Source organism: Jatropha curcas, chromosome 5, assembly GCF_041381405.1.
Source record: "Jatropha curcas cultivar XTBG-Jc1 chromosome 5, XTBG_Jcur_1.0, whole genome shotgun sequence".
NCBI lineage: Eukaryota > Viridiplantae > Streptophyta > Magnoliopsida > Malpighiales > Euphorbiaceae > Jatropha > Jatropha curcas.
Genome location: NC_143155.1, coordinates 26,007,416 through 26,029,072, shown reverse-complemented (window position 1 = coordinate 26,029,072; position 21,657 = coordinate 26,007,416). Strand labels below are relative to the sequence as shown.

The 21,657-nt window shown below is 33.5% G+C and overlaps 4 protein-coding genes and 1 non-coding gene across 6 annotated transcripts; 4 read left to right on the top strand and 1 right to left on the bottom strand.

The window, feature by feature from the left end:
* Positions 1-931: 931 nt before the first annotated feature.
* Positions 932-1,662, top strand: LOC105642459 (Thioredoxin superfamily protein). The gene has a single exon (XM_012227283.4). The coding sequence runs from the start codon at positions 1,179-1,181 to the stop codon at positions 1,482-1,484; it is 306 nt and encodes a 101-aa protein (XP_012082673.1). The 5' UTR covers positions 932-1,178; the 3' UTR covers positions 1,485-1,662.
* Positions 1,663-4,712: 3,050 nt separating this feature from the next.
* Positions 4,713-7,516, top strand: LOC105642458 (membrane-anchored ubiquitin-fold protein 3). 2 transcript variants are annotated; one of them, XM_089721985.1, is made up of 5 exons: positions 4,713-4,947; positions 5,323-5,473; positions 5,797-5,950; positions 6,499-6,669; positions 7,102-7,516. In XM_089721985.1, exons 2-5 carry the CDS (start codon positions 5,372-5,374, stop codon positions 7,155-7,157), a joined length of 483 nt encoding a protein of 160 aa, XP_089578111.1. In that variant the 5' UTR covers positions 4,713-4,947; positions 5,323-5,371; the 3' UTR covers positions 7,158-7,516. The 2 variants fall into 2 exon arrangements, with proteins under 2 accessions (XP_089578111.1, XP_012082672.1); XM_012227282.4 differs by lacking the exon at positions 4,713-4,947 and having other exon boundaries at positions 5,327-5,473; positions 5,733-5,950.
* Positions 7,517-9,732: 2,216 nt separating this feature from the next.
* On the top strand, positions 9,733-14,344 carry LOC105642457 (zinc finger (C3HC4-type RING finger) family protein). Its single transcript, XM_012227281.4, has 12 exons — positions 9,733-9,894; positions 9,996-10,083; positions 10,205-10,261; positions 10,367-10,399; positions 10,491-10,568; positions 10,661-10,704; positions 10,806-10,846; positions 11,919-12,001; positions 12,080-12,171; positions 12,273-12,342; positions 13,044-13,082; positions 14,051-14,344. The coding sequence occupies exons 1-12, from the start codon at positions 9,833-9,835 to the stop codon at positions 14,171-14,173; spliced, it is 810 nt and encodes a 269-aa protein (XP_012082671.1). The 5' UTR covers positions 9,733-9,832; the 3' UTR covers positions 14,174-14,344.
* Positions 14,345-15,363: 1,019 nt separating this feature from the next.
* On the top strand, positions 15,364-18,504 carry LOC105642456 (zinc finger protein CONSTANS-LIKE 13). Its single transcript, XM_012227280.4, has 4 exons — positions 15,364-16,201; positions 17,522-17,698; positions 17,788-18,014; positions 18,100-18,504. Exons 1-4 carry the CDS (start codon positions 15,638-15,640, stop codon positions 18,188-18,190), a joined length of 1,059 nt encoding a protein of 352 aa, XP_012082670.1. The 5' UTR covers positions 15,364-15,637; the 3' UTR covers positions 18,191-18,504.
* Positions 18,505-18,581: 77 nt separating this feature from the next.
* On the bottom strand, positions 18,582-19,621 carry LOC105642455 (uncharacterized). The gene is made up of 2 exons (XR_016320779.1): positions 19,234-19,621; positions 18,582-19,113 (listed from the first exon to the last, which is right to left on the bottom strand). It is a non-coding gene; the product is annotated as an uncharacterized LOC105642455 (transcript).
* Positions 19,622-21,657: the final 2,036 nt, after the last annotated feature.

The window sequence follows — 21,657 nt, the reverse complement described above, 5'->3', positions numbered from 1 at the left end:
CTAATGCGAATATGACACACACACACACACACACATATAATATAATTGGTTTGTACATTAATTTAATATATGCACATAAAGAAATGGATAAGTTGCTTAAACCATAAGTTTGTTTGTTATGCAGATGTTTATATATATATAGTACATACCGCTAGATGATTAATTGTACAATCAAGAATGCTTGATCTGATGCTTTCAGAGAGAGAGAGAGAGAGAGGGAGAGCCTGTCCAAACAAGGAGCAATCAGCAACATTGTAAGAACTTGCATTTCGAATGTGCACGTGTAAGAGCTTAGCTTGTTCAGCCACACATGTGAGAGGGCACCGTTTGTAGTTTGCAGAAGTACTTTATAGAACGGGTACTCACATCTATCACATGCTTGTGTGCTAGCAAGAAGGAATCCTGCACAAGTTGGTGGGCGCAACACAAAGAATCACAGGCACCGAAAGCCATCTCATTCCTAATCTTTCAACATTAGGATTCAAAGAAGATGATTGTGGGAATCTACTAAAAATTGACTAGCCTTCGAGAAATTCTTTCTAGTTTTTTTTTGTTTGCCTTGTCATAAAATCTGCATAACTGGTCTATAAGATGTAACACCGCCAAAAACATTGCTTTACTCCTTCAATCTTGCAAAAAAGTAAGGAAAATAGTCATAATATCAAATGGGTGTCACAGTTTACAGTCTGTTAGCCTTACACCACTAGAAAAATCAGAGAGATAAATTGAATACACAAGAAGGCTGTGTTTTTTTTTTTTTTTTTTTTTTTTTTTTTTTTCAACTTGTTTAGAGCACACTGTAGTCACTTTCTTTAAAAGTAACTTTCATCAACTTGGGCATCTAAGTAGTAAAGTTACTCTACTTTTGAATGTTCTTATTCAAACAAAGAAGTCCTATACTACTCAGGATATTGTCCCTATAAATAGTCGAGCATTATAGGGCATAAGTTCAAACAACCTTGAGCTTTAAAATTCCTTTTCTCTCGAGCCACCCCAGTTCCTTTCAAGCCCCTTCCATATTTACAGTACCATTGGATCGAATAAGAGCAGAATTCGGTCTGATGGTCTTGAGGTTCTGAGTAAACTCCGAGGAAAAAGAAAGAAAGAAAAATAAAAGGTAAAGGACTCATTTCCATATTAGATATTTAAGGAAACATTTTCTTCAAGAAATCGTTAACATGGAAAAGGTGATGGGATTGGCCTCCGAGAAAGGAGTAGTGATATTCAGCAAGAGCTCCTGTTGCATGTGTTATGCAGTGAAAATACTATTTCAAGGAATTGGAGTTGACCCTCTCGTTTATGAGATTGACCAAGACCCTGAAGGCAGGGAAATGGAAAGAGCTCTCCTGAGGATGGGTTGTTCTGCGCCTGTACCAGCTGTTTTTATCGGTGGAAAGCTCATGGGTTCTACCAATGAAATCATGTCCCTCCACCTAAGTGGCAATCTCGTTCAAATGCTCAAGCCATATCAGACTTTATCTTAAATTTTACTACTTATAGTTCACTGTCAAGTAATAAAAATTGGCTTGATTTAGTAGTCTAGTGTGCTATTGTACTGAGTTAGTATGTGTAGTTGTTTGTGTTAAGTGTTTCTTAACTTTCATTAGCTAGTGTGTAATATGTTTCCCCTTTTGTTAATGAAATTAATTATCTTTATAATTACATACATACATAACACTAGTTTTTTCTGTTTGTTCAATACAGAATTTCGACATTGCACCATTTTCTTCTACCATATACATTCCAAGGCAAGAATCAATATCTAAGATTAAAATATAATCCACAGAGAAAAGAAAAGCAACAACTTATAATTCAATTCCTTAAAGAAGAATATCGATCGCATGTAGAATTTTCTGGTAGAAATTTTCAAATACACTATGATAAATTCCTCAAATTAAATAAGCACCATGTATTAAGAAATAAATTCTTGAAGGGGCCCTACCAAAAGAGGAAAAAGGAGAGAACAATTTGGGAAGGAGGGAATGAATTTTGAGGTGTTAAACTTTTGAACTTCCTATTGTATTCCACCATATGCAGAAAGTATGAAAGCAAGATTCTTAACTTTTCTTGTTTGTATTGCTATCGATTCGTCTGCTTTATCTTGGATAAAGAAAGGTATTACATTCCCTTCCTTTTTTGCTCTTTTTCTTCTGTGATAGTGTTTTCTAGTCTAACAGAAACTTGAAGCAAGCCTTGTGGCATGATTATGAACATTAAGACAATAAAAGATTGAAGCTATACTTAGCCAAATAGCATCTTCATTCTCATTGTTTATACATATCCTTCTTCTAACTTACACATGGAAAAATTTCATGCACAGAACCAAACTTGTATATTATTGAAGATTATCAGCAAAACCTCACATTTCTTTCTTTCTTTATTTATATCATGATGAATAGTATATATGCATTTCCATCCTAATCTGATCTGCAAAAGGCTGGAGTGAGAATTTATTAAATTTAAGCCTAAAAGTTAATAAATGTATTTTGTTGAACACAAAATAGCAGGATTTTTTATGTTCATTTTAGTGACAGAGGTATTGAAAATTGTTGTTGCAACCAAAAACCCTAAACTGCAAATGACAGTAAGACAAGAAATCTTGAACCCTAATGAATGATATGGACAGCTTGAGAACAACAAGCACTGAGATTTTTGGAATTGAAGGTTGGTCCCTCCCACCCCAGACCAAACCTTTCTAGTCCCACTTGTTTTATTCATGTGATTGACGGTGGATATTTAGTGTTTCTTGTTTGATTTTTCTGCAGGATTGAAACAATTCTTGAATGTGCCACAAACATCAAAGATATTTCATTCTTTTATTGATATCGATGGACAGACTAAATGAAAACCTTATACACAAATATATATATATGAAGAAGATTCTTCAATAGCACAAAGATACAATTCTAATAAAGCAAGAAAGAATGGGAAAGGCGCAAAATCATTTTAGGTGGAGTCCTGACTCATGGGAATCGTAAAATGCTAAAGTTGTCTGTTTATATAGCCCTAACACTAGAAACTAAATATTATTCTAATGGTGTAATAATTGAAACTTTCAACCCAAACAGAGGATTCTGCTATCCTCTGCACATGAACAGAAATCATTTTAGCCAGAATGTAATCATTTTTGCTTCTATTTTTAAACTTGGTTGGAGATTATACAACTTTTCAAACCAATGTTGGAAGAATTATATGAAAAGATTTATTTTTAGCTTCCTTGTTCTTGAAATATACTCTATCATTTGAATTTTAAAATCATGCATATTTCGGTAGAAGTATTAGAAAGAATTCTTAGTTAATTAACCATTGCAGAATTTCATATATAGATTCTATATACCCACACCATTTATGATAATTCAGATTCCATCCTAGTGGTTCTTCCTTTTCTCGGAAATGGATTCTGATCAATCCACTGAAGGTAAAAAGAAAATAAAGGTTTCTCGTATAAATGTAATCTTATTCTTTAAAGTATATATATGTATATATTCCCTCCAATGCATATTGAATGCAAAAAGAAAAAAGAGGTCCAATCATTATATGAAAAAGAAAAAATCTCAACCGTACACGTGTTCCTTGCTGAATTTCGTTAAAACAAATATTGCATTTTGGTAATGATCAAAACTACATTATTTAATTAGCATATAATTTACAATGGATAGCCAATAATCCTCGAATGATATACACAAGGTTAACCAAAAGCTTTTTATAATTGAGCTAATAACAACACATATGGTATATGCATAGATGGAATAAATAGATGTAACTTATCCGGCTATTTGGTATCAGTGGTTTGACACTCTTATTCTGATTTTAATAGATCGATAATAGTATAAACAATGTCTAATGAACGCATTTAACCATTTGGTGTACCGATTCGACATGAATAAGACCGATCGTGACAGAGAAACATGATATAGTGTTTTTTCGGTTGAAAAGGTTGCTGTGGCCAAAGCATTAAAGAAAAAGCAAGGTCAATGCAAGATCTAAAACATGCCCTTCAAAAAATTAAAAAGAATTGAATTCTTCTTTTCCATATCCCATTTTATGTCGACTAGATCTTTTGCATATTAGGACATAAGTCTTTGTCGATGGAAATTAATTTTGTGGAACCTTTACTTGCCTTTCAAAATCAGTTAACCCTGCCTCTATTCAAAATATTAATTATTTATTACTATTAATATTTCGACTTCAATGTTACTTAATTCATTATTTTTCATCCCATTTCTACTGCTTTCTCTTTTTAAAAAATCAGATTTTTTTAAAAATTCTAACAAAGAAATCCTTATAATTTTTTAATGGAAAATCTTTGTAGAGTTAGAATTTTGATCACTATAAAATTATTTACCTATAAAATCATTTTCTGGAATTATTTTCCCCTGTGATTTCTCTTCTTCTGGTGTTCACATAACTAACAGTAACGACTCACTATGGGAAGTTTCTAGTCTACGCGCAATATGGACCGTCGGATTATCAACCGCTTTTTCTTCTGGTGTTTTCTGTAACTTTGCGATCGAATAATCACCCATCAACCAGAACAGTTAATTTACTCAACTATTTTTCGCCGCGGCGTTACTTGAACCGCTCAGTATATTATATGAGGGTAATTTAGTCAAATACTGGGAGTGTGAATCGTGCTTGAACATACGTGTAGAGATTTCATTGGGCTCAATAAAGAACTTTGACTAGATTTTGAAAACGAGAAATGCAGCCAATAACCACAGGTTATTATCCGAAGACTCAGATTTTCAATGGCGAACGAGAGACAAACGAAAAGAAAAGAAAAGGATCGTGAAGGCAAATTAACTATCAGAGAACGATTCTCTCCCTCAATTGAAGCACCGACACTGTAACTGAGAACTCGAAAGGGATCTGTTCGATCGTTTCTCTTGAGGTTCTTCACTGATCTAGTAATCTTTCTTCCTTTCATGGATTCTTGATCTTGATAAGGTACTTACCAATCATTTCCTGTCTCTCTTAGCTGTTGTTTACTTTGATCCCTCGTCTTCTTCATAAGATTTTTGCGCTTGGATTTTAATTTGATTTCTCTTGGTTATGTTCTATTCATTTCGTGGCAAAGAAAACAACGGATAGAGAAGACAACTTTTTTTTTTCTTTTTTTTGGTAATTTATTGCGTTCATATTTTGAATTCCTAGGGTTTTTTATTTCTCTTGATTCCTTTCTTTAAATTTTTTTGTTAAAGATTGTTGTGCATGCTAATGTTATAGACACTTCTGTTAATCTAAGTCCATGGTTGTGGATCTTTGTATTTCGTTTGCTTGTTTATTAATTTCTTTAAATCAATGTTATGCATTTGATTGCAGAAACAAGCGGCAAGATTAGAGCTGTTACACGGAGAACCCCTTGGATCATATGACATGGTTACTTGATTGGATTGGTTCTCTGACAGTTGATTCTGATGTACTGTATTTGCATGTTCTCATACCCAGCAATTTTTTTAGCCAATTCACGGAGGTTAGTGCAACAAAGTTTCATAATGTTTAGATTTCTGCTATTGACTTTGGCTGACATAAAAATTTTGGAAAATCAACTTCAACTTGCTTCTCATGAAAATTTTGGTTAATTCTCATGCTTTTTTTTAGTTTGCCACAATTTTGCACAGCTAAACTTAACTGAGGTTTATCATCTCATTGTCAGCGATATGAATAACTGGGTACAGAGTGATGTATGAAAACCTTGACTTTAAATCAAGATATTGTGTGTTTTTTTGCAGGTGAGTGGTCAGAGACTGATTTTTCTTCTACTGATTTGGTATTGTTTGGGAATTCTGAGCTGAGTGGAAGAGCAGAAACGTTGTTATGGCTGAAGGAGAGGAGCGGATTGAGCTTAAATTCCGCATTTATGATGGAACAGATATAGGGCATAGTACTTATGCATCCTCTATGACTGTTGGAACTCTAAAGCAAAGGCTGGTTACAGAGTGGCCCCAAGGTTATTTAACTAGATCTTTCTATTCCCCTTTTCACTTTAATGTAAATGTTTTGCATTTGTGATTAGTAAAATTTGCAATTGCTTTTTAACTGCAAAGGTTCGAAGGATTAAATTTATTGGGCTTGTATATTATTATATTTGCTCTGTTTCTAGCCATCATGGCACCAACCCCGGTTACAACATCTTGAGGTAAAGGAGGTTAGGGGTTCAAAACCAAATGTCTCCTTGATATCTCTAATATTAATATCTTTGTTCTGTGTGTATATGTTCTACTGTTAATGATCTCAATCATAACTAGCCTGTGATGTAATACTGCTGGCTTTGGCTTATTTCTTATTTTTCCAGGCTAACACACTGTGGTCATTAGGTCAATCTGTTAGTGGTTGATTTGATGGATAACGTAGCAAATTTTAGCATCACTTTATTTCTTGTTTGATTGATCTTGTTGAATGTTTGTATTCAGAAAACTAGCCACTTCATATTGCAATTTCGTGTACTCTCTTGCGCTATATCATGTCTGGATTGTAATGGAGCCTTTGGATTTACAGATAAAACAGTATGGCCCAAGTCGATAAATGATTTAAAAGTGATACACGCTGGTAAAGTGTTGGAGAATAACAAGACACTTGCTGATTCCAGAATAACCTATGGTGACCTTCCTGGTGGAGTTATCACCATGCATGTGGTAGTACAGCCTCCTGCAGCAAAAAAGAAGATGGGTTCATACAATTTCACTTACTTTGTTTCTTGATTTTCATGTCTTAATGCAATTTGTGGAATCTTTCTTGAATGCTTGGACCACTTTATTTGACCTTGAGCAAAACTTGGATTTGGTGATAAATGCTAGTGATGCTGAACTGAGCATTGATTTCATGAAAACTTAAGTAGTCACCTCAATGTCAATAATGTTTTAAGCTACTCCAGTCCCAGAATTTCTCAATTCTACACCTAATTTCCAATGTTGTTTACTGTTTAAATTACCTAGCATCTCTTTGCCTTGAGAGTAGGGAGAGGAGGAATTTGGTAGAGCCACTTGAAGGCAATTCTAAAGAACTGAAGATAGCTGCTTCCATGTTCAGTTTTCAAAATTCTATTTGCTCGACTGCCTCCAACTTATACTTACTTTGGCTTTACTGTTTGTTGCGCTGCAGATAAGAACCTAGACGAGATGAAAAAGCCAAATTCATGCTCATGTGTCATCCTTTGATATGCAAGGAGTGTATTATTGCAGCTGCCTCGAGATTTCTAATCCTGACATTTCACTGAACTCTTGGAAGGTTTGATACTTGGGAAGCATGCTTCTTTACTACAACTGTAGACAGCATCATGGTGGCAAATTTTTTGTTTACTTAGTGATACTAGTCCAGTTTCACATTTTATATGGCATTCATATATGAGGGTTGCATTTGCAATTTCTAATTGCTTTTGTTGTTTTCCTGTTGTATTCAATCTCTTATAAGCAAAATTAGACTATCTACTCGGGAACTGTTTTCCGTTCTGGTTTTTTTCACCTTGTAGTAAAAACGTTGACATGTGAAAAATATGAATCGAAGCTTCTTTATGCAATTTCAGAATGGTCGGTTCTATTTCGATCGTAGTTTGGAATTAGAGCCAGACAATTTTAAGTTCTTTTTTTATTTTTATTTTTAAACTTTTTTAGTTTTATAGCATGAATAAAAAAAAAAAAAAAAAAAAAAGTTAGCAATAGTATTGAAAAGAGTTAATTATATTAACAGTGTTTGAAAACTTTCACAGTTTTGTTATTTTATTGCCTAAATGGAAAAATTTTCAAGTATTGAAGTTCTTTACAGTTAAAAGTGTTTGTTGCTCATCTTTTTTGGCCTGTGTTGATTTGGACAGATTGAACTACAATTTTCTGTGGACGTACATACTTAAATACGTAAAAATGCCTTTAATCTTTATGCGTTTAATTGTGTGGATTTAACCTTTCAAGTTATGAAATTTGGAAATTATATTTATTAAATACTTTAATTTGTAAAAATTATTTTACTTGTAAAATTAATTTGATCCACTAAAAAATATTTCAGAGGTATCAAATGTTTTATTTTGTGAAATTAAATTGATTAAATATTTACTGGATAATTGTAAATATATAATTGCAAAAAGTAAAATTCCTTGTTTGAAAGCTGTACTGATTATATGTAATATCAATACTTTACATATAAAAATTAATAGTCCTAAAAACTGTTTGTGTCTATAGTTGAATTTATAAAATTCGGAAATGAATATTCCATTTAGTCTTTTTCTGATCTTAGCCATTTTGTCAGGTCATCATATGCAAAATGGGCCCAACTGAATTAGTTGAGTTAGACAAAAATTTATAATTGAGATATTTCATGTTTACACGTTTTTCCGCGTTTCCTATGCTTTTAAAAAACGTTTCTCCGCATTTCTATTTCCTATATTTAAAAAAAAAAAAAAACTTCTGCCATTAAAAAAAAGAACCGAGAGATAATACACAGTTTGGAATATCGTCTTCGCGCTTTTAGATTTAAGATTTAAAAAAAAAAAAAAAAGGGTCTTCGTGCTTAAATGAAAAAAAAAAAAATGCTTAAATATCGTCTTCGCCCTTTCAGACTTAAATATCGTCTGCACTTGGCCCTTCGCCTTTTCAGACTTAAATAATCTTCGCGCTAATCATCTTCGACTTTTCAGACTTAAATATCATCTTCGCGCTTTGTTTCCCCATGTTTTAGAAATTTCGCACTTTAAATAAAAAAGTACCTTCGTTTTCGGCGCTTTCACGTTTCCGTTTCCATGCAACATAGGTTTGAAGTGTCGATTTTGTTTCTTGATTAGAACATGTTCTGTTGCCTGTTTATAATATGTACACATTTTCGTTTCCATGCCCAAATAAAACCTTTCAATTTTCAAGAGTAAAAATATACTATCATCTTATTTCCATACCAAAAAATATTTACAGGTTCTAAGAGCTAAGGTAGCAGTTCCCAGTCAAGCCATTTTTCCGTATAATACTTATTATCTAACATTTCAATCTCGCCTTCTTTCATTGATTTTGTTGGTTGCTCCTGTAAAAGCTCCATTGCAAAGTCCTTTGCCCAGTCACCATATCTGTCTTCATCTCGATCACCCCCACAGGCATAATCTGGCGTGCTGCTACTCTCTTTACGCACAATGTTCTCCTGTTCACTGGCGCTGACAACCTTACTGCAACTTCCCAATTTGACTTTCAACGACTTATGGGTAGCAGATTTCACCGGAGAAGGTTTAGCCTTCAGTGCAAGTACAATTTCTCGGTTTTCGGATCTACTGGACTTAATATGATGTCGCTCATTGCCAGTAACTTCAATATTTGGCTTTTCGTCTTCATCGTCGTTTATGATCACTACTTCTCTCTTGTTTGCTTCTTTATTTTCTGGCATTGTTTTGACATAAAATACTTCTTTGCTGCTTTGTTGCTTAATAGTGACGAAATACAAAAGTAGGGTTTAAAACGGCTTAAATATAGAAAGAGAAAAGAAAAAACAAAGAAAACCCTATTCTATTGGGACTGGTCTTCTGTTTCGCGCTTGGCGGATATATTTTTAAACCCTATTTTATTGATAATATGACTCTTTTGAACCTCAAACGTTACGTTTTTGCTTTTCTCCGTCGTTTTCTCCCAACAAATTACGATTGGTCGTTTAACCTTTAATGGCCCTGGAAAATTGGTATATGGGCCAAAAGGCCCAAAACTGACTGTGGCAGCATTGTGGGCCCCGTACGGCGAAAGCTAATCCTTGGAGATGCAGAAGAATATGCTCCTCTTTCGTTTTCGCTAACTCGCCTTCTCTTCCTTCAATTTCATCGTCTCGCTTTTCCTTGTCATCCCTTACCTAATACTACAACAAAGGACAATCAATGGCGGAGGAAGAAGCTTCCCCGCCTCCGAGAGGAGAGGATATTGGAAAGCTGGAATTTGGGTACCGTTAAAATTCTCCTCACTATCTACAAATTGTTTCTTTTGATTTTATTGTGTTCGCGGACGCTTGATTTTTCTTTTTTTCAAATTTGATTGTTATAGATGCGAACATTACCGTAGAAGATGCAAAATCCGAGCTCCATGTTGTCAGGAAATCTTTACCTGCCGTCACTGTCATAACGAAGCCACCGTAATATGCTTGTTCATATACTTGTTTATGCTTCTGGGAAATCTCTACTTGCTCATATTCTTACTATGCTTTTGGGAAATAGCTTTTGTGATGTATTTTGTTCCTTGCTTGTGCGTTTCAGAGCGCGTTGAGCAATCCTAAGGATCGGCATGAAATTGTTAGGCATGATATTAAACAAGTATGTTCCATTTTATTGTGTTCTCTTTGTCAATATATTTACGAAGATTATTTTTGGTGTACTTTCATGCCTGCTTTAATTTCGGTTGTATAATTGATGTTACAGGTTATCTGTTCACTTTGCAACACTGAGCAGCAGGTGCAATTTGCTTTTGTTGCCTTATTCTTCTTCCTTTTTTACTAATAAGAAGAAAATGATGGATATTTTCCTTATCCTTGGTACATATCAGGTTGCTCAAGTTTGCACGAAGTGTGGAGTCAAGATGGGTGAATACTTTTGCGATACATGCAAATTTTATGATGATGATGTAAGAAAAGTTTAATTAATTAATCATTTAGATGAATATTGGGAATGCAACGATTTAATTGTGGTAATACCTAATGCTTGCATTCACTGCAGACAACCAAAGGGCAATTTCACTGTGAAGGATGCGGAATTTGTAGGTTAGCAGCAGAATCATTTATTTCTTATGTACTTTCATTTGTTAGGGCTGTGTGTTTTTTGTCTATCAAATTTTTAATTTGATCTGAAATGTGATATTTAGAGTTGGAGGTAGAGATAAATTCTTCCACTGCGAGAAATGTGGTATGTAGTCTCACAAATTGTTACGTTCTTAGTTCTTTATGGTGTGAATCTGATGTTTCCTCTGCTTTCTGCCATCTTTATTAAGAGAGCTTCATTTTCAAGACTTATAATCTAATCTATATTTTAACATTGCAGTAACTTTATGGAAAGGTCATTACTGATAATTGAGTTTTTTTTTTTTTGGGTGGAGGATTCGGATAACATGCATCAATATAGGGATTCTAAAAGCAATTATATATTCTTTCACCTGATGTAATTAAATTGGATATTCACTACATAAAATTCTAATGGCAGACTTCAAGGAGTTAGGATCAGATTACTCGTGGTTCAATGGCCCAGTTTTTTAGTAATACGTATGTAGCTTCAGTTTGTTTTTAACTGAGTTTTTGCAATGAAATTCATAGACTGCAGTGGAGGAAGGAATACTGCCCATTTTGATTTCAACCATTACAATAGTTATTGTAGTTTCAATTTTGAGTTATTGGGTTATAAATACAGAGTTCTCCTCCTGCCGTTACTGCTGATTATTCTTCTTAATGTCAGATATTGGGTTGCGGATGTATTGTTTCTTTCTTCTTTTTGGTTATGAATCTGCATTTGCTGGTTTATCACGTTGAAATTTACTATACAATCATCTCCAGAGTAATATCTGGTCTACATACAGTCTTCAAACCTGAGAGTTGCTTCATGAGCCATTGAGCCATCATACTCAACTGTTTTGTGCTTGTAGTACTCCCAAATGCATATAAATGTGTTTCAGTCTGTGAGGCTTACACAGGTTCTGCTTTTATGAAATATTGTATTCAAAGACATGTGAATACATAGAATTACTATTCTGACATTACAGATGTTCAAATGAAGGAAAATAGAGAGTTTTTAGGAAGTCTGGAATATCTTCTATGATTGATGGACTATTATAGGTCTTTATGATAAAGGGATCAAAGCAGAGAATTCTAACACCCTAAACTGAACAGTTCTGTACATCATAAAGAAGGATGCTGTGTCATACTACCACCAAAAACTAAATATATGTGTATGTGCATTCACTTCTCTAATGATTTTAACAATATAGGTTCTTGCTATCAAGTGGAACTGCGTGAGAATCACTTATGCCTTGAGAACTCCATGAAGAATTACTGCCCAGTCTGTTATGAGGTTTGTAATTTGGTCATTGTAATTTTTAAAATATTAGGCAGAGTTCTGTCTTATAAAAAACTTGTGTTGTGCCAACAGTATCTTTTTGACTCGGTTAAAGGCGCAGCTGTTCTGAAGTGTGGACACACCATGCACATGGATTGCTTTAAACAGATGGCTGAACAAAATCAGTAAATTTCTAATAAATGTTACAGTGCTTATTTTGTTTCATTGAGTTTTGACAAGTCCATGTGCTACAGATTGAATGCAATGTGTTGAATCTATTATCCAGGTATCGCTGTCCAATATGCTCCAAGACTGTGATGGATGTGTCACATTATTGGAGAACGCTAGACCAGGAGGTATGAAAAATTTACCCCTCTTAAGCTTAAGAATAATGCAAAATTGGAATTGAAGTTTGAATTTATATCAAGTCAGTGATAACATGCATTGAGTGGTAGCTGTCTCTATCTGCCAGTTTAAATTTGGAGGCATCTTAAGTATTAAGTTATTTAGTAACAAACTATTACAGATTTGGATGGTAGTCGTATTTCTTTATTTTCCTGTTTATGTCATGCCAAAAACCCTTAAGCTGTGTTTTCATATCAGGCATTTTAATATTGTGATTTGAGAACTGTTGGTATATTGTGAGTTACAATTTGGAACACAGGCTGTATCAAGTTAATAGGTACATTTCTTTATTTATGTTTTTCAAATACATTCTTGAACTAATCTGAGGCAGACCATTAAATGCAAGTAAAATAGACAATGGATGACATAGAATGCCAAAAGTCATCCTAAATAGCAAATAGAATTGATTCTGAATTGCTGTTCGTCAATCATGCTTCTAGTTGTCTTATGGGCTTGGTTGTACATGACCATGTTCCTACTTACAGTCGCCCTCTTTGCCTAGACTAGCTTGACATAGTGAAGGAGCTCTTGATAGCTTTAGTTTCAACATTAATTTTGTAGTCGTTTTTTCTTGTTATAATTACTTGTGAATTTTTGTTTTCATATGTAAAGTAGTGATTCTGCAATGACATTGTGAGGTTTCTTTTGACAGATTGAAGCTATTCAAATGCCTGAGGAATACCAATATGAGGTAGTTTTTTCATTTATACTTCCCTTTTAATTCAGTTGCTACATCTAATGACACCTCTCTGCTATTCATTCACATGAGCACACATTTCAATTAATTGTCATTGCAAATTATCATATTCCAGGGCTTCTAAAGGCCAATAAGCTTTATTTAGAGTGTCCCATTTTGAATGAGTGGAACCTTCCTTTTCATTTTATTCTTAAGAGCGGAATGCCTATGCATGTTTCTCCACCATTGTCCATAAGTCCTAATAGTGATCAAGGTTGGATATAATGTATTCTATAAGCCATTGTGAAAAGTTGCATCCTTGGTTATAGGGAATAAGTTTCCTAAAGTGTTGTCACCTATTAATCCCCCAAAAGCTTTTCCCAGAAGTCTTCCTAGGTTAATAGTATTTGCGACTAATATGAACCAAAAAAAAAAAAACACATTGCTTAGGGTACTTTATAATGCTATTGGAATACACCTATCCTCATCTTTGGTTTGGTATGTGCACAAAATTTTGATTCTATTTTCATAATTATACTTATGGATGCTAGGTACATATATAGATAAATGTGCAATGGGTAAAAACCCATGGTCCCTGAATTTGTCACTGGTGTAGTTAATATGCATAAATTTCAATTTGTAATATAGACACCCTGAATATCAGTCTATATAATAATGCAAATATTGTTATCAGATTTTACAAGTTTTAATGACAAGATAATACGAATAACATGAGATAAAAAAAAAAAGTCATTTTAAACAACTATATGGCCACGGCATAAGTTTGTATAAATCTGATTTCAAGGTTTATATTATTAAATAAATTGATATTCAATCTGTTATTTTGTTACAAATTGAAATTGGCATATTAATATACACAAGTGATAAATTCAAGGACGATGGGTAAATTATGCCCACTTGTGTTTGTAAGCAAATTACTTAAAGCAACAATCCGAGTCTCATTGATGAATATTATTATGCAGGTTTCAATCCTATGCAATGATTGCAATGAAACTAGCAAAACCGCATTTCACATAGTTGGACTAAAGTGCAGTCAATGCAATTCATACAACACCCGAAGAATTTCAACGCCAGATGATCACTAATGGAGGTTTTAACTAATCATCAATGCATGTTAGATGCTGCTTACACAGCTAACCTTGTTACAGGCATAGTTTTCATTTTCGTAAATTCTTGTATTCGTATTATACGTGACAGCCTCAGAAGAGTTAGTAATAATGAAAGAAAGGGGATTGCTTATTCTCCTATTTGAAATATTACTTGTTGGCATCACCAATTCATTCCTCTATTTTTTGACTCATGCTGACGGGCGGAGCTAGAAATTGGAATTTGACGGGCGAGGTGGTGGTATTTTGATTTCACATCGAGGAGATGAAAATTGTTTGCATCGTGGGAGGGTGTAGGAATAGGGTTTGAAGGGGAAAATTTATGTTGGGCAATTAATTTTTAGTGTTTTGATTAATAGTTTGTAACATTTATATTAATATTTAGAGTTTGAGGTATTAAATTATTAAAATTAACATAAATAACAATTCTTAGTTTATAAATGGAAATGCTAGTTTATAAATGGAAATGCTTATTACTTCATTTTTTTCATTTTTGTTAACTAACTATATTTTTTTGCATTTTTATATTATATCTATGAATAGGATTTTAATGGGGACATTGACAATGCGCCGCCATGGTAAAGTCAAACTGGTGGGATACATATGACGTAATATTGTGTGGTTATAATTTTGTTACAGTTTCGTGAGGATAATGTCCTAAGCTTTGCATTTAGTTTAGTTGGATGAGGTTCCATAAAGTTTTTAGATTTTTATTCAATTATTTTTATTAAAATTGAAAATTAGATCAACTTAAATTTAAAGATAAATCAAAAATTTTAAAATTTAAAATAAACTAAATTAATTTAATGGTTTGGTGAGAAAAAATAAATCAAGTATTGATAAAGTCTGTCGTTGACATGAAAGTAGCCAAGAAAGATACTTGTTGCTCTACATTATCAAAAATCATATCGGATAATTCACGTTAAAAAATAATTAACTAGTTTAAAACATTTAAAATTAACATTATAGACTATTATTTCAGTAAAAAATATATATATATATTTATATATTACTGCATGAAAATACCAACGAGGACACTCCAGCGGAGAAGGCGAGAAGCGGTGTAAAATTCAACAACTCGTCCTTTTCTAGGCTTGAGAATTGTATTCCCTGTAATGTTCTTCACTACCTGGTCCCAGTTCATTTAATAATTGATTTTGATACAGAACCCTCCTCTATTCTACTTAAAAGAAAAAGAAAAAAAAAAAGGGAAAAAGATTTTTAGAAAGTAAAAAGCGAATAAAGATCATGTCAATTCTTTTGAAGCCAAAAAAAAAATCCAGAAATGCCTTTCAAGATACTTCTTGCAAAACAAGAAACAGGAAATGATAAGATTTTCTCATCCTTTGTGTATCTATTAGACTTAGAGTTAAAATTGGTTTTGTTTATTTCGTTTTGAATAAAACGAACCACCAGTCCACCACAGCACCAGAGATTTTCTTGATGAAAGGATTAGAGGTAAATAGCTCACAGCCACAAATGGGTGAGAGCCGACTCTGTGATTACTGTAATGTCAACACAGCTCTTCTCTATTGTAGAGCTGACTCAGCCAAGCTTTGTATCTCATGTGACCGCGAAGTTCATGAAACTAACAAGCTCTTCTCAAAGCACACTCGCTCTCTGCTATGTGATGCCTGCGATGCGTCCCCTGCTTCAATCTTCTGCGAAACAGAGCACTCTGTTTTGTGCCAAAACTGTGACTGGGAAAGGCACAGTCTTTCTGTGTCTTCCGTGCATAATCGGAGGCCAATTGAAGGGTTTAGTGGGTGTCGTTCTGTTAGTGAGTTGGTTAGTATTTGGGGATTTGAAGATATTGGTGATAAGAAAGCACTGTTTTTGAATGAAGACAGTGGTTTGGTGGGTTCTGGGCTTGATGGATCTGGTTTTGGAGATGGGTATTCAGATTTATTGGTCTGGGAGAGTCCTGCTGTTAGCATTGATGATTTGATAGGTTTGAGCGGTTCAGGTCAAAATTTCCAGGCCTTAGAAGTCCCTCCTCTGCCTAAGGCAAGTTTTTATTGGCATTTCTTTGCGTGTTTTAACCTAAGATGGCAAATTTCAGCTTATTATTTTTGGTTCTTAAGATATTATTCGTGAGAGTAACTACTTGTGTTATATTCAGCTTATTTTTTTATCAACTATAACCTATAAAGGTTCCAGATATGCCTACACTTTGTTTTTCTTCTTTTTTTTTCTTTATTTCAAAAATAAAAAAGAAAATTAGTCTCACTAACACTTTGAATCATAGATTGATATGTTTGTGTGCATTTGCTACCATATTTATTAAAATGTTATTTTCCTGCTGTCATAGTGTTGTGTTAGGAACCAACCTAATCAGAGTGATTGGGAGGGGAGAGAAAATAGAGGGAAGACAGAAAATACAAGAAAGATTGCAGAAAGAGAGAGGAAAACAGAATATTGAAGGTATATTGATTTGTCAAAAATTACAATTGTATCTATCCAATAGCCTATTTATATGAGCTAAGCTCGCCACATTACAAAAATTAACTCCTAACAATTACCTCCCTTTTGAACAAGAATCAAAATGACAAATTAGAAGAGTAGTAATTCCTCAAGTTGCAAGTTATAAGAGTAGCCTTCAAACATGAAAACTATAAGATCAAGTAATTCCTCAGCCTCTGACATGCCACTTCCAAAATCATGAAGCTTATCATTCCTAGCTCTCCCTTGCAATGCCCTATTTTTTTTATCTTTTCTTTTTAGTAGCAAACCAAGATGACTACCAGCACTACAAATATCCCAATTGCTATAGCAACTATAGAACATATTTCATCAGAAAGGACCTATAAAAGCTGGAAGAACAACCCATATTTATATGAGCCAAGCCAAGCTTGACACATATTACAATTGACTCAACTAATTCCTGTTAACTCCTAATATGTTGAATCATTAGTGCAGATCTTGATTCAGTTTTAGTATCAGTGGTGCAGATCTTGATTCAGTTTTAGGATCATTGTTTGTTTTTGTTTTATTTTGACAGAAGTTTTGTTTGTGATAGACATATTGCAGTTGCATCTTTGGCTTTGACTCCAAGGTAGGCATTTGACAAAACAGAAAAGCTTGTTCCTGAGATTTGCTACGATTTACTTATTAGATGGAATGGAATCTGCTAAATTTAATGATCAGCTATTACACTTCTTTAGTATTTTGTATTAGTGACTCGTTTCACATAAAATTACTTGAGTATGCTCACGCCTGCAATTATCTTTCCCATTCTCCTGAGAGTTGTCAGGTGATAAAATATTGTTGAAATTGCCCATAGACTATTGTGATTTTGACCTGGTTGAGAAATAATTCTTAAATCAGAATCGTAATGCTGTTTGTGGTCGACACAAGGAAGAAATACTTGGTCAGCTTCGTGAACTAGCAAGGTCAGAACCTGATTCAAATTGGAAAAATCCACACACTGAACCTATTAATGTATTCCAGTCATCAGCAGAAGGACAAAATAGGCAGCTACAAAACATGCATACAGGATGTGAGGTAATGCTTCTTTCCTGCTTAATTTGCCGATCATTCTGCAGAGAGCTTCTGATATGAAATGTAATAATGTATTCTCGTTTTTTTTGCAGGAAAATGTATTTCAGTGGATTAGTGATCCTGGTGAGGCTGGAGTTCAAGTTTCTGTTCCTTGTACAGCAGCGAGAAGCGATTTAGAAGAAAATTTTATTGTTCTTGATAAGCTTGTCAATGGCAGTCATGGAGCAACTAGAGTTCCAAAAATTGGATCACATGAGTTAAACAGCCAGGAGAGAGACTCTGCAATCTCCCGGTACAAAGAGAAAAGGAAGACGAGAAGGTATAAGTTTGATTTGCTCATGCCTGCACATGATAGAACTTATGATTGTAAAGCTAACGTTCCTTTTGTCAAAAAAAATCAATAGGTATGACAAGCATATCAGGTACGAATCGCGGAAGGTTCGGGCAGAAAGCAGAACAAGAATTAAGGGACGCTTTGCTAAGATTGACCGTTGAAACAATTGAACGTTTTGTCATCAAGATTCTGCAGTGCGGCCATCCCCTCACAATTATATTATTGTTATCTTAGCTTATTGAGAAGTATACAAAGTGTGTATAATAATCTGTCTGCATATTTTGTTTGTATTTGACTACTGTATGTAGTTTTGGAAGCTAGAGCTTTTACTGTTGTCTGTAGCTTTTATAGATATGAAAAATAGCTAGGCTAGCTTTCTTTTTCTCTTGTATCAGAAAATTTTGAATGTAAGATATGTACAGAGCAGCAGAGAACTATTGCATTTGAATGTTAAAGAAAAATCAAATTTCTCAAATTTGTACTTTATATATGTATAAAGTGTGAGTTATCTGGCATGAAATTTACAAGTACTAGCTAGCACAAAGAAAAGCATTGATCAAGAATCACAGTAGAACTAGCTAGAGCAGCTTATTTTTATTTATTACAAGATAAACAGAAAGGATTTACTTGGCAAGAACGACGAACATCATATCAGTATCCTATAATAATAAATATAAATATACTATTAAATTAATACACCTAACATAAACTGTCTAGTCTCTATCATGTGGAGGCCATTAATCTTTTGTGGAGGTTGGAAACAGCAACCGCTACTAGCCCAAAAAACACAAACGCAGCAAGAAGAGATAGTGCAGCTGCTGCAGTTAATTGGTGGCAGAAATCACTGTACACATGGCATACCTTCTTCCAGTTCAAATGCGAGTTTCCAAAACGACCAATCACTGCTATACCAATTGCAGCTCCATTGGCAGAGAGTAGCAACCCCGTTATGGCCATGTCTAGGATTATTATCACTAAGGTTCCTGTTCCGTTATCCATTTTTTTGCTCCGGGCAGCAACCATTGTATATATTAAAGATCCTGCTGCATATGAACAAGCTATGGTGTTTGACACCAGGAGGTACCTAAAACATGGATAAGAAAATGTATTTTCATTTCATCTTTTGACCTAATTTCTGAATAGAAATGTTAAGACAATAGATAATTGAAGAAGATGAAGAAGAAGAAGACGTAAGGAGGCTTACACGAAAGCAGATACATATTGCCACTTAGCAGTAAGAGGAACTTGTAAAGGTGGTAGAGTTTCGACAATGGTTACAGGAACAATAGCTGTCTCCTTATCAATACCCTCCACTATGGAAGCTGTTAATGTAAGGAGAAACCCTAAAATCCGTAGGATTATCTGATACGACTTTATTCTCCTAGAGTCCTCCATCACCACCTTCACATTGCTTCCTACTTCTACTTGGTTATTCATGTTTATAGAGACAAAGCACTGAAGAGAACAGCGTCTAGCATATGGCCTGTATTACTATTTAGCAAACTGGATTTATAGAGAGAGATTAAACAATCGAGTTGTTGGAAGCTTTGAAGGTGATTCTCATAATCCCGTGAAGGAAACAAATAAATATAAATAACTTTTTAAAAATAAGATATGTTTGTCCATTTATTGAGAAACAAATAAAGTGACAATAATTTAAAAATATATATATAATTAATTATAACTTTATAAATATAAATCTATACTGGATATTTATATTTATTTATGAATTAAATCAATTATAATAAAAATATTTTAAAAATTATTTCCATTTGATACTTTTTATTGAATTTATTAGGGAAAGCGTCGAAACCAACTTTCATCAGCCAACCACCACTAGTTAACTACAAAGTCACCAGAAACGTCTCGTCTCTCTTTCCTAATTAATGAATTATCTAATGTCAAGCTTTTCGTCTTAAATTTTTTTTTTAAACCTGTTTAAAAGAAAATCTATAGCTAGCTGTCACTATCAGCCTATCAGACATCAATAATGGCCCATTTGACATAAACTTAGAGAGTGACGGGCCGTTTGATTGGGCCATGAACCATTCAACAACTGAAAGCAGGCTCAATCAAATTGCACAATTATAGGCCCATCAAAGCATACAATCTCCAAAAAAAAAAAGCGCAAAATCTTTAAGCTTTAAGAAAGGAATTACGCCTCTCATTTTCGTCTAAAAAAGATTTACTACCCTATAAATATTTCCGTTACATTAGAAAAAAAAAAACTAATTTTCTCTTTGTCTTATTCCTTATATTTTAGCGGTCAAATGGTATAAAAAATTACTAATATTACTAATTAAGTCAAAGTATACTGATTGAGGTTTTTTTTTTTTTTTTTTTTTTTTGGAATTTGGAGTTTTCTCTAGCTCTAAGCAATTGCACAGGAATGACCAGGCCATCGATCTTCTAGTTAAGCGGACAAATAAAAATGAAAATGAAGGAAGAGTAGCCCTTAACAGAAAGACCAATCCCAATTTTGGAAAAAGCCTTAAAAAGGTTATTTGGTTATATCATTTTAGACATTTTTTGATAGACAGTGACGAATGAAACTATATATAGTATACATTATGTTCATTATTTCCTATGCTGCTGCCTTTTGGTCATATATTAGTTAACGACAGTTGTTTCTATTTTTAGATTTCTTTTATCTATCGACGCGTGTATGAGAGTTGTGTATTTTTTTTTTTTTTTTTGGCTATCATGAAAAATTAACAATAAATTTTATAAAACAATGATATTTTCAGAGATAAAATCTACACCACTCTCATTTTGATTCTCTAATAATTAATTAAAATAACAGCAATATAATTAGAATTTTAATCTTGAAATGGGTGAAAATTGGTCAAAGATAATGTAACGAAAAGAAAAAAGTTGAGTTAGCTAGTACCTATTTTCTTGGAGTTGGTGGAGAAAATGACAAACGACAATGGTGGATTTGCTTGTTGGCAACGTTTTCATGAAGAACTGATTGAATATGAAATCATTTATTTTGATTTTTTCTACTCAAATTAAAGTTTTGCCTTTTTCTTATATATTTATTTAGACGGGAAATTGCTTTGCTGGTAGTGGTTAGTGGTTACAGTAAGCAATATACATAACAGCTAAGTAAATAGGTTTCTTATTGATATTATTTTGTTTTGATAGAAAAAAGAAAAAAAAAATTTATTTGATTTATTTTCTAATTAATTAGCAACATATAAGAATTAAATATATGCTTTTATTTTCTAATTTTCTTTAGTTGTTTTCTTTTTTTATTTTAATCAAAATCCAATAAACAATGGAATAGAAAAATAAAATTTTATATTTTAATATTTTTTAAATATATAATAAATTATATTGACTAGACATGTAATATATACATTTATGCTATGATTGAAGAACTGTAATAGAATGTAATTACCAGTCCAATCGCTAGAAAAATGTATTGTGAGGAATAGTTTCTCTCCTATATAAATTGACCAAGTTACCCTGTGGAGAGCCCGTATTGGAGAGAAAAGCGTTCAAAATGTAACGGCTAGTGGGGTCTTTGTAAGTCCGTCTCTCACGTGCAAACTCCAACCCTTGCCAGACGTTTAACGGAGAAATTACACTTTTGAGTTTGATCATAGCCTTCCTTTTTTGTCTT